Source organism: Amblyraja radiata, chromosome 10, assembly GCF_010909765.2.
Source record: "Amblyraja radiata isolate CabotCenter1 chromosome 10, sAmbRad1.1.pri, whole genome shotgun sequence".
Taxonomy (NCBI): Eukaryota; Metazoa; Chordata; class Chondrichthyes; order Rajiformes; family Rajidae; genus Amblyraja; species Amblyraja radiata.
In genome coordinates, this window is record NC_045965.1 from 17,038,882 (window position 1) to 17,052,415 (window position 13,534).

Genomic DNA, 13,534 nt, shown 5'->3' on the forward strand with positions numbered 1-13,534 from the left:
GGATTTTGGTAGAAGTTTTAATCAAAAGGCCAACAGCATTCTCTGAGGCTCATTGTCAGTCCTTTAGCTGGCTTCTGTCCGTACGTTGAATTGCCTCCTTTTATATCATGGAATCATCTCCATGGCAATCGTTTAGCAAATCGGCTGCACACAACATTTCCTGTTATATGTGGAAAATGCACTGAATATGTTGCAAATCTCAGTGGAATTGTTCAGTGAGTCAGAGGATGTGTTTCTTATATTAGTCAGAACATTATGCAATGTTACAGCTTTCTCTCTCTCTGTTCCGGATGTTCATTTTGCCTTAATTCTGATTGATTGTTGATCTAACAATGGTAAATAAAGTGAGACATGGCTTGAGGGTAATGGAACCATTTGGCTGAGTTGGGTAGGGTGCGGCAGACTTGGAGAACTATAAAAACAATGGCAAATTATCAGTGAACCAGGAGGAGGTTATGAATAGGTAGACAAAAGTGCTGGAGAAACTCAGCGGGTGCGGCAGCATCTACGGAGCGAGGGAAATAGGCAACGTTTCGGGCCGAAACCCTTCTTCAGACTGATGTAGGGTAGGGGGGCGAAATAGGCAACTTTTCGGGCCGAAACCCTTCTTCAGACTGGTGTAGAGTAGGGGGGCGGGAAGAAGAAAGGAAGAGGAGGAGTGAGAGGGCTGAGGGAGAGCTGAGAAGGGAAGGAGACAATAAGGGCTACCTGAAATTGGAGAAGTCAATGTTCATGCCGCTGGGGTATAAACTGCCCAAGCGAAATATGAAGTGCTGCTCCTCCAATTTCTGGTGGTGCTCACTCTGGCCATGGAGGAGGCCCAGGACAGAAAGGTCGGATTCGGAATGGGAGGGAGAGTTGAAGTGCTGAGCCACCGGGAGATCAGGTTGGTTATTGTGGACTGAGCGGAGGTGTTCGGCGAAACGATCGCCAAGCCTACGCTTGGTCTCACCGATGTAGATCAGCTGACATCGAGAGCAGCAGATGCAATAGATGAGGTTGGAGGAGATGCAGGTGAACCTCTGTCACACCTGGAACGACTGATTGGATCCTTGAATGGAGTCGAGGGGGGAGTTATGAATATTTTATTTGTTATGTATAATTGTGTTATGAATATTTGTGTTATGCCAGCATTTACTTCAACATTTTACATGGCCACCTACCCTTCATGAATTCAACCTATTTTTCTTTGGAAACATTAAACCACACACTTTAACCATAACCACAAGACTTCACGTGCAACAAAATCTCAGAAGCCAACTGAAAACACATACAAGTTAGGCAGTACATTATGAATCGCTTTTCAAGTTGGGTTTCAAATGGGCTTGGAGCTCCCGGAAAACATTTAACCAATGCTTCTTATTATGTTTTGTGTTATTATCTGCAACTAATCTGTCTATCTATACCAAACACAAGTGCTGGAGTAACTCAGCAGGTCAGGCAGCATCTCTGGAAGGAAGGGATAACTGATGTTTCAGGACAAGACCCTTCTTCAGACACTGAAGAAGGCTCGCAATCCAAAACATCTCCAATCCAGTTACTCCATAGATGCTGCCTGGATTGCTGAGTTACTCCAGTACTTTGTGTTTTGCTCAAGAATGTTGCATCTGTAGTTCCATGTGTGCCCATCTGCACAGATCAGTAATATGACCTTTGTACTTCTGACTCAGGAACAATTTCTTGATATTGGAAATGGTCCCCAGCCAAAAACCAAATTTCAAAATACAATTATGTTTTTGTCATTTTAAATGCCTAATTGTGGGCAAGTTTAATGTTCTCTGTTAAAGCTTTGAAATGCTTTGAACAAGGCTATTTAATATGGTGCAGCCCTCCCTCAGTAATTTTGGATGTTCAAGTACCAGGAATGTTTGCCTGATCAGGTGTCTGTTTTTACGCAAAATAAATGATGCACTTACCCACAAAGGTGAAGCGTTCAACATGTGGACGAACACAGCAGATTTTCCCCAGACTTTCGCTCACCTTCCCCAGGATACGAACTGCAAAGCAAATACAATAGAACACTGGGTATGTAAGAAGTAACCACAAAAGCAACTCAGCAGCCAGTTAATAACATGTAGAAATCACAACTCTCTGTAAGAATTAATTTTTCTTTGACAGCATCTATTGCCGATAGAAAATCACAAAACATTTTACAGCTTCCCAACCTAAAACACTGTCTGTCCATTTTCCTCCACAGATGCTGCCTGACCCATTGAGTCCCCCAGCAGTTTGTTTTTGCTCAAGTTTCCAGCACCTACGATCTCTTGTGTCGCTCAACAAAAATTGTAGTGCCTGGGTTCAATTACGTATCAAGTATTGTATTATGGATTTTTACATGGTTTAAGTTTCTGTTTGACAAACTGGGTGGTAAACTTACCCACTGCTTGCCGGCCTGTGGTTATGAAGAATCTCATGGAATTATTTAACAGAGAGCATGGGGTTTTCTCAAAACTAGTATACAAACTAGTTCTCAACATATTATGCATGCTTACACATGCACGCTTAAACACACACACTTTGTGCATGTGGTGTTCTTATGCAGGAAACCAACTTGTGTACAGATCGCTTCACAAAGTGTAAACAAATAATGGGGTAATCCATGTTTCATAGCACTGCTTACAATTCAAATGCCTGACACTTAACTGAGAAAACGCCATGCCCTGTGTTAAATAATGAGGTGAAATTCTTAACAGTGATAAGTAGGCAGGCAGGCAGGCAGAGGGTGAGTTTACTACCCAGTTTGAGAGACAGCAGCTTAAACCAAGTAACCTTTTAGGGGTTGGTATTGGGAAACGTCGTGGTCAAGTTGCGAAGAGGCAGCGTTAGCAATTACATGGAATTTGCATTATGTCAATATTGTACTTTTTATAATTATTTGGCTCTCTAAAATTAACAGTTTTTATGAAAATGATCATTCCAAGAAAGATAGAGTTTTGATAATAAAAAGGCTTTTGCACGTTGCAAAGTCACTAATCAACAATTTCTGGCCTATCAATAGTTGGCTTCAGAGCCCCTTTTCATACGTGTGCCTAAACATTATTGCAAGATATTTCAGCAGCATCACACTCACACTGAGTAGCAAAAATGATAATTACAGCATCTCAACTGATTATTATTCATACCCCATCCTCAACCCTTCCTTCCCTCTCCAATCTCCTGACTCACAACCCTTATATTTAATATAGAGCAAACCGTAGAAATTCCTGGCACATATGACACAGAACAGTAAGGAGTTCATAGACACAATAGGCTGGAGTAACTTAGCGGGGGACAGGCAGCATCTCTGGAGAGAAGGAATGGGTCGATGCTGCCTGTCCCGCTGAGTTACTCCAGCATTTTGTGTCTTTCTTTGGTTTAAACCAGCATCTGCAGTTCCTTCATACACAGTATAGGGTTCATATTGGTTTTCAGGCTTTAGAGCAAACCGGGCTGCTTATTTGGCACTCCGAGAAATAAACTCAAGTGAATTGTATAGTGAGCATTGGCTCACACTACCATTTAAACTATATATCACAGTATTCTTTAATTGGACACTGATGAAGGTCTAAATATATGGAAGATAAGCTTTCAACCTTTAACAGGTGTTTGCAACTTTGAAATTGTTGTGGTTCTTTATCCTTTTGTGGGCCCCATAGCAGAAGAGTTCACGTTGTGGGGCTGGAAACTGGAAGTATCCCGAGCTAATTTTGCTACCACCATCATCTATTGCAACAAGTGATGGCTTCCACTGATTGTTGCCCGAAGCTTGCGTCCTTTTCGGGACGGACGATGACAGCGAGGTCAACATTTGCAACAAGATGAACACGAAAAGCAGAAGAAGAAAATCCTTCTGTGTATGTGGCTCACTTTTTCTTGTCAAATGTGTAACTGCTTGGTAGTTGACTGCCATCTACTCAACTATCCCAATGAGACGGCAGTGGAAGGAGCCAGAAATAACACCGCTGTTTATTATTATGCCACTCACAAATCAAAGTATGCTGCATTTCAATCATCTTGAAACAAATTCAAAATAAATGAAAATGCCTCAAAATGAACAAATATGTTTTTTCATGGTTATTGAACATCTACCTACTGTTTTGGTCCTTGTCATGTTGAACATGTGTAGCTTCATTGTTATGAGTTCTCTGACTAATGTTTGCTGAAATATTGCCTCTCAATGGTTAACTCATTATTTGTGTAAGAAAGAACTGCAGGTGCTGATTTAAATCGAAGGTAGACACAAAATGTTGGAGTAACTCAGCAGGACAGGCAGCAACTCTGGAGAGAAAGAATGGGTGACGTTTCGGGTCGAGACCCTTCTTCAGACTCATTACTGTTGGATATGTTAGGAATAGAAAACAGGAAGCTGGCTTAGACACTGTCTTGCACGATTACAGCCCAGCTTTCAATGGGCCTGATGTGTGACCACATGTGCAGCATAAGTACCAACATTTAATACTATCCCAAGCAACTCCAGCCACCTCTGTAATAAAGCAGGTTGTTCCCATCACCATCTCCAAAAACCCATCCATCCACTAGACACTGTAGAAACTCTCTCTAAAGAAACACCTAGTGCCGAGAATGTAAAGTTATGAATGGTTTGTCTGATGCTGCAGAAGCGGCTCTAAATGATTAACCTGGTGGTTTCCGCAGAACTCATGCTGGAGCTTTGGGCCAGTTCCACTGATATATATGCAGATTGTATTGACTTCCTCTCCATATCGTACACAAAGATTTAGCTTTGAAGACTGATGTGGCATTAATAAGTACCAGTTGGGGACTTCATATGCAAACATTTAACATGTTCTTACTGTGATCACATGTACAGTATTTACCAGTTGCTGTCAATCTATTTAAAGTTATTGAATTAATCTTCATCAAAATAGGACAGATAGAACATCACAAGAGCATTTTAAACATTCCTGCTTGAAGGTTACAATGGTGATTTATAACCTTAAGTGAATTAGCCTTGGGCAAATTGGATGCTGTGCAGACTAAATCTGGCACAGAACTGCACTTATGAAATGGAATTAAAGTCCTGGTTAAAACAAATAGCAACTGAAAATAAACATTGTGCACTTCCAACAAGAACACATAATAAATGAGTTATTCATCTTTATTTGAGGGCAGTGGGCAGGTGCTATAGACCTGCACGGGAAGGTAGACGCTCCCATCCCCACGAGTCTCGGGCAGATGGGGCTCGTCAGCCTGGGAAGGCAGTCCATCTAGGAGAGGGAAAACTCTGATTTAAAATCTCCACTGCCTTGTGGCCATATCCAGTCATGGAAAAAGCTCCAGGAGTAAACCTCAAGAAAATCCGGAGTCGGAGCCCCTAAGGCAGTTCGTCGTTGTCTACAACCTCGCTCTGGCAGCTCCTGCGACGGCGCTGGTGCCAAACTGTAACAGCGTTGCTGTTCCTTTGGATCGATAGGCGACGTGGAGAGGGCGGACGTGCTGCATGGGCAACAGCCTGTCCTCCATATGACATCGGCCAGGCTTGCATCCCACCAGGATGCATCATCCATGGTCAGTCATGACCGAGGGGGGCCTACTACCACATCTTTATGTCGTCTTCCAGTGAACAATAAAATATTGGCTCTGGTGTTGGAACTAATTTTGTAGTCAGAGGTGGCTGGTGTAGTTCAGAGTGCCACCTAGAGGCCATGCTGCATTGTTGAATACATGATTGGTGCTTACTCATCACGAACATGCAAATAGTGCAGGGTTTCGGTGAAAACAGGGGCTACAGAGTGAGAGTTTAGATCAATCATGAATGAACAACTACACCTTTTAACAGACGGAATGCAACGCCTGAGTTTGGCCCCAGGATTCTGTGTTCAGGAGTCAGTGAGTGGTTATTCAGAGAAACAGAATATTGCAGCACAAAAAACAGGCCATGTGGCCCATTTAATTTGTGCTGAAGACAGACACAAAAAGCTGGAGTAACTCAGCGGGTCAGACAGCATCTCTGGAGAAAAAGAATAGGTAACGTTTCGGGTTGAGGCCCTTCTTATGACTGAATAGGTGACTTTTCGGGTTGAGACCATTCTTCAGACTGATAGGTGACGTTTCGGGTCGAGACACCTTTTCAGACACAGATATGTCTACCTTGGGTTTAAACCAGCATGTGCAGTTCCTTCCAGTACATTTAATCTGTGCTGGTATCATTTTCCACAACAGTCACTTAGACTAATCCCACTATGGATTATATTTGGAATAATAGTAGAAGATATCAATTTAAACAAAGACCAAAAAGTATTCTTTAATTATGGGTTAATAATTGGAAAGAAATTGATACTTAAATTTTGGAAAAATACAGCTACACCAACTATTAAAATGTGGATTAGGAATATGACGGAAATAGCACACCTTGAAGAAATGAGACTCCGACTAATAGATAAATATGACCAATTCTTAAGGAGTTGGTCTCCTTTCATCGACTTTTTGGAATCATGTGATGCAGCAGTACTGTAAAGATTGCTGATTTCAGGTCAGGTCGTGGATAGATCTGCATCTCCGAACAAAGATTTGAAAATTTCTTTTTTAAGGGTCTTTTTCTCCTATTTCTACTTTCTACTTTTTCTTTTCTTATATACACACTTCACGTTTTTCTATTTTCTACTATCTATTTTTCCTCTTTTTCTTCTCTCTATTTTTTGTTTTTTTTACTTCCTTTTCAAAAACATAAAACCAGAGGTTGTACATAGAATGTATTACATTATGACATAGTTGGCACCTAAAATTAGGTACCACTGTATTGTTTTGTACTGTATTAACTGCTAATAAAATAAACAAAAAAAAAAGAAAAAAAAAAGAAAAAAAAAAAGTAATCCCACTCCCCTTTTGGCCTCCCTCCCCTTTAAAATTCCTGCATTAAAGCAAAGATTTGATCCACTTTCTGAAGATTTCATTGGGTTCTGCTTCAACTGCAGTTCACGGCCGATCATCACACATTGAACAATTTGTGAGAAGCTATTTTTCCTAGTATTTCTAAGCCAATATCATAGATCAGATTAATTTATTGTTGTGTGCCTCAGGGTGCAAGGAAATTCCTTGTTCGCATTAAGTACGTACACATGACAAATGCAAATCAGCAGAATGGTACAAAGATTATAATGCAATCTGAAGTAGCGCTAAAAAGCCCCACAAACAGACTAAAGTGTAATAACAGAATAATCAAACGAGGCCGATTTACTGGTAAGAGAAATAGGAGACCCTCCTGGAATGGGGTGTGAAAGAGTTCAGGAGTCTGAGAGTGGGGAAAGAAACTGTTCTGAAGTCTGGACATCCAGGCTGTCAAGCATCTATAACTTCTCTCAAAAGTGAAAATAGGAAATGGCCAGGGTGACAGCATCCTTGACAATACTTCTAGCCTTCTTGATCCGAAGCACCGTGAAGATGTACTGGATGGATGGAAGTGATGAGCCTGTGATGGAACACTTACCACTCTTTGCAGGTTCAGGCGGTCAAGAGCAGAGCAGTAGCACGTTATTGTATAAGTTTGAGAGAATGCTTGTGGATATATTGAATCTTCTCAGATGCTAAAGAAAGTAAATACACTAAAGCGTTCTCTTGATCATTGCATCAATGTGAAGGCAGCAGGTTAGGTTGTCAGTCACGTGGATGTCTAGAAACACAAAGCTGCCGACCATCTCGACAGCAGCTCCGTTGATGAGGACAGAGTTGTGACCACACACCAACTTCCTTCGGTCAACAACCAACTGTTTCATCTTGCTGATATTATGGACAAGATTGTTGTTCTGGCTCAATTACACAAAGTTCCCGATCTCTTTCCTGCACTCGGTTTCATCATTGTTGTCGATTCGGCTAAGAACAGTGGTATCATCGGTGGACTTAAAGACTGGCATTATACTTGACCACACTGTCATGGACATACTGTGTGCAGAGCACGTGATTGAGCACAAAACCCTGCGGAGCTTACAACCCTTGAGCACACACCCTCTAAGTCACTCCTGTGAATTGAATGCAGATGCTCTGCTAAATAGTCACCCAATCTGTGTTTGGATGAATGGAGAGAACATCGTGAACACCAAATGCATAACACAAGATTGGAATTAATGCAAGTGAGTTGTTCCTATATTTGGAAGGACTGTGTGAGTCACAGGATGGTGGGAAGGTCAGAGGTTAATGGACAAGAGCTGCATCTCTTGGTCCAAGATCAAGACCAAGCATCTCTTGGTCCAAGGTCAAGAGTCAAGAGAGTTTTATTGTCATGTATCCCAGATAAGACAATGAAATTCTTGCTTGCTGCAGCACAACAGAATATGTAAACATAATACAGAACAGGAGATAAAAGTTCAAAGTGTCTATATACCATAGACCATATATGTACACAATAAATAAACAGATAAAGTGCAATAGACTGTTATTGTTCAGAGTTTGTTTGATGTCGTATTTAGTAGCCTGATGGCGGTGGGCAAGAAGCTGTTCTTGATCCTAGATGTTCCAGATTTCAAGCTCCTGTACCTTCTTCCCGACGGTAACGGAGAGATGAGTGTGTGGCCAGGATGGTGTGGGTCTTTGATGATGCTGGCTGCCTTTGAGGCAGCGACTGCGATGGATCCCTTCGATGGTGGGGAGGTTAGAGCCGATGATGGACTGGGCAGTGGTCACAACTTTCTGCATTCTTTTCCACTCCTGGACACTCAAGTTGACAAACCAAGCCACGATGCCATCGAGAGGGTCCTCCTTGACATACCGATTCTCGGTAAACTTCTCAGGAAAGAGCCACAAGAAGGGGATATGGTGGCAATGGAAAAGTGGATCAAGGAATAACAGAGAACAGTCACTTCAAAGTACTAAGATGAGAAGGGAACAGGGGTCCAATGGTAGAACCTCTGAAGCCTGTGGAAATTATGAAGGATGACATTGTGAATGCAGAGGCTTGTGAAACAGAAGGCAAGACAAAAGGAATTCATGTTTTGTCCAGAAAAAGGGGTGAGAGATGGGATCATGGGCTCTGTCACTATAGTTGAGTGGTAGTCACAGCTCAGGAATAACTAGGGTGGAAAGTATCATCATCAGAGCAAATGCAGTGGAGAAAGAAGATTTTGGAGAATGGAATGGAGTCCTTGCAGGGTGCATCATTGGCAGAAATATAGTCGATGATCGCTTTTAGTGCTGGGAGAATTGTAATGCATGTCTATTAGTAACAGAGGCAGGATTACAGAAATGGAAGGGAGGAGTCAGAGATGGACAGATGAAAGTGGGAGCAGGATGGAGACTAGGAGCAAAAATTATGACATTTTAGTCCTGCACAAATGCAGGGAACAGTACAGTTGTTGATGTACTGTACTGGAAAAATGGGTGGGGGAGAGAGCTCAAATAGTACGGAAGCAGACTGCTCCATGTATCCCACAAAAAGGCGTGCATAGCCTGGGCCCTCAGGTTCCCATAGTTACACCTTTGATGTGGAGGAATGGACTGGAGTCAAAGGAGATTCTGCTCTATTTTCTGCACCTGGAAAAAGTTTGCTGTCCACAGGACATGTGCACATAGAAACATAGAAAATAGGTGCAGGAGGAGGCCATTCGGGCCTTCGAGCCAGCACCGCCATTCATTGTGATCATGGCTGATCATCCCCTATCAATAACCCGTGCCTGCCTTCTCCCCGTATCCCTTGACTCCATTAGCCCCTAGAGCTCGATCTAACTCTCTCTTAAATCCATCCAGTGACTTGGCCTTCACTGCCCTCTGTGGCAGGGAATTCCACAAATTCACAACTCTGGGTTAAAAAGTTTTTTCTCACCTCAGTCTTAAATGACCTCCCCTTTATTCTAAGACTGCACCTTGCAGAAGCTCGGGGTCTGAATGGTCTCTTAGTCAATCAGCCACTTGATTAGTATGGGTGTCAGGAGTTATGGGAAGAAGGCTGGTGTAAGGGGTTGGGAGGGAGAGATAGATCAGCCATGATTGAATGGCACAGATTTGATGGGCCAAATGGCCTAATTCTGCTCCTATCACATACACTTATGAACGTATGAGCTACTGAAGTTTCCAAGCAGCTATTTCAGCCTAGATACCTTCCATTGCCCACTGGTGGGCATCTAATGTATCTATAGTGCAATCAGAGCCTCTTTGTCTGTAAATAAAAACTCCAAATGAGATCACCTTAAAAGAGGGAACCTTTTTTGGTTTGGTCAGAAGATTCAAGCAACAGTTGCTTAATAAACATTCAAATTAAAGGGCTGTAACATTTACATTCCACATCTCATCTAAACCATTATTTATACAAAATAAAGGTGTTATATCATCACCACAGTAATTGGAATGTGCTTAATTGTACCAGTGTCAATTTGGTACAACTACAGGCCGTATATCTTGGCATATTTATCTTGGAGGCAGAGCTGGATTGAGTCTTGGTATGAAGGGGCTGTTTTATGACTGCAGGGCTGTGGGAGGGAAGAGTTTAAATAATCTCTATCAACAGGTAAAAGTGCTATGCAAACGAAAGGCCACAAGTTTGCTGAACCCAAATGGTGTGCATCTGAGGGTATTAAAGGAAATGGCTGCAGAGATACTGAATGCGTTGTCTATAATCTACCAGAATTCCCTGAATTCTGGATAGTTCCAGGAAGTGGAAGTCCAAAAATGAAACCAATATTCAAGAAAGAAGCAAAAAGGAAAGCAAGAAGCAAGCCGTAACATCAGTCACTGGGAAAATGCTTAAATCCATAATTAAAAAGTTAACAGCAAGATGCTGTCTGGGGTGGTCGTGGAGGCAGATATTATGGTAGCATTTAAGTCTCTTAGATAGGCACATGAATGTGCAAGGAATGGAGGGATATGGATCACATGCAAGTTTTGTTCTGGCCTTCTCTATCTTTCAGTCAGAAGAAGGGTTCCCACCCGAAACTTCACCTATTCCTTATCTCCAGAGATGCTGCCTGACCCGCTGAATTACTTCAGCATTTGGCGTCTATCTTCGGTATAACGCAGCATCTGCAATTCCTTCCTACACATTTAGTTTAACGTGACTATTTTCACCAAAGACAGTGTGGGCCAAAAGAGCCATTCCTGTACTGGGCTGTTTTATGTTCTCCATCTTACATTAGCAGAATTAGGCCATTTGGCCCATCACGTCTACTCTGCCATTCAATCATGGCTGATCCAGCCCTCCCTCCTAACCCCATTCTCCTGCCTTCTCCCCATAACCCCTGACACCCATCATATTAGCATGGATAGTGGAATGGTGAACAATCAGAAAACAGAAGTAGTATAAGTTAGTCATTTTCAGATTGGCAGTCAGTAACAGGGGAGGTGCCAAAGAGTGCTGAAGGGGCACTTTCTATAATCTCTATTTATGGCTTGGTGAAGGGACAAAGTGCACGGAAGGGACAGAGTACATTTGAAGATGATGCAATGTTACATGGGTTAACATGCTGAAGTCTGAAGAAGGATCTCGACCCGAAACGTCACCCATTCCTTTGCTCCATAGATACTGCCTCACCCGTTGAGTTTCTCCAGCATTTTTGTCTACCTTGGGTTAACATGCCGTGAGGTGAACTTGAAGAGCCTGCAGTGCAATATGGAAAGGTGGGCTGAGTGGACAAGAATTTCGGAGGTGGAGTTTCATATGGGAAAATGTAAGGTCATAAATATTGGAAGGAAGAATGAAAAAGCAATATTCATGCAACAAGGCTGCAAAGTGTTGGGGCACAAAGGGATCTGGGAATCACTGAAAAAACACTTAACATGCAGGTACAGCAAATAATTAGGAAGTCTATAGATCATTTATTTGGATGGATTGGTTGGTGAAATCTGCAAATTGGAAGGTCGAATGTAAGGGGAAAATATACAATTAATGGCATGACCCTGAACAGCATTGATTTACAGAGGGATCTTGGGGTCCAAGTCCATATCTCCCTGCAAGTGGCAACACAGACAGATAGAGTGGTCAAGAAGGCAGGAGCTTACTTTCATAGGCTGGGGCATTGAAATAAGAAGCAGATAGGAAGTCATAATGCGCTTCATAGGCCTTTGGTTATGCTGAATTTGGAGTACTTCATGTACCCCATTGCAGGAGAGATATGGAGGCATTGAAAAGGGTGCAAAGGATGTTTATCAGTATGATGCCTGGCTTGGCAGATATTAGGCACAATGAGAGGTTGGACAGACTTGGATTGTTTACTCTGGAACATCAGAGGTTGCGGGAAGACCTGATAGAAGCACTTAACATTATGAGAGGCATAGATAGGGTAGATAGTAAGAACCTTTACCCTAGGATGGGGTAATGCTTTAAAGTGGGTGATGGGCAAAGTTTAAAGGAGACAATGGGTGCATTTTTATATACAAAGCAGCCCTACCCTCTGGGCCATCCATCCTGATCACTTTCCAGTTCCTGTTGCAGGATGATGGCTGATAGTTGGGGAGGTCAGCAGCTGTTTCTCAACAGGAACCACCAGAGGACACGAGAGAACAAGCCACAAGAGAGTCGTAAAATGCTTTAAAACTGTTTAACATATTTATGCATTTTCAGCTGCTTTTCCTCACGGAAGCAAAGCAAGCTGCTGTCTTTTGCAAATTACTGCAATTGCTCAAAAGGAGTCAATATTTTCCACAATTTTTTAAACCTTGCTTGGATTAAATTCCATCTGCAATGTTAGTGTCATCTGCAAATTACCAACCAACCCATCTATGTTATTGTCCAATTCATTTATATACATCACAAACAACAGTGGTCCCAGCACAGAACTCCACTAGTCACAAACCTCCAGCCTAAATATTGTCCTTCCACCACAACCCTCCGTCTTCTATCCTCAAGCCTGTTCTGTATCCATATGATCATGTTAAGGTCAATCCCATGCATCTTAATCTTCTGGATCAGCCTACCATGGGAGAATTTATCAAATGCCTTACTAAAATCCATGTAGACAAATCCACCATCCTAACCTCATCGATTGCTTTAAGCACCTCCTCAAAAACTCAATCGTTACTTAAAAAGGTATAGAAGGAACTACAGGTGTCTCAGTATAACACTGGAAGAGAACAAATTATTGGAAACTTTCTGGAGACTGCATGAATTGTCTTCCATAAATCTACAGTTTATTCAACGATGACCAGCAGGATTTATTAAGGATGTGTCTGACAAACGTGGTTGACTAGTCATGAGTGCTAACAATAATGGCCAATGAGATTAGTGTGCTTGATGTGGTCCGTTTGCATTTTAGCAAGGCGTTTGTCAAGATGGATGGTCAAGGAAGGTCTAAGGCCGAGGGATCCAGAGGAAATGCCATGAGATCTGTAATTATAAAATGGCAGAAAGCTAAGTGTAACGTTCAACCATGAGTTTTCATGACTGTATTCAATGGGATTCTGCACGGCTCAGTGCTAGGTTCTTCCCATCTCATGCTGGGTATCAATGAACTGAACCTGATTATAATGGAGTTACAATAAGGGAATTTATGGATGATACCGAACTGACTATGTGCAAGGCAGAAAGTTGGAGGATATCAGTGCACTGACACGGAAGTTAAAATGTTGCAAATCCAATCCTGTCTTGAAAGTGCTAGGTTTGCATTTGGGGAGGGGGAAA

The 13,534-nt window shown here is 42.2% G+C and overlaps 1 protein-coding gene across 1 annotated transcript in view; it reads right to left on the minus strand.

Moving 5' to 3' along the window:
• Window positions 1–13,534, minus strand: part of nmnat2 (nicotinamide nucleotide adenylyltransferase 2) — a 207,032-nt gene that overhangs the window by 15,476 nt on the left and 178,022 nt on the right. The window contains exon 6 of the mRNA XM_033028195.1: window positions 1,917–1,997. Coding sequence (XP_032884086.1) covers window positions 1,917–1,997 — 81 coding nt within the window. The remainder of the gene's footprint in view (window positions 1–1,916; window positions 1,998–13,534) is intronic.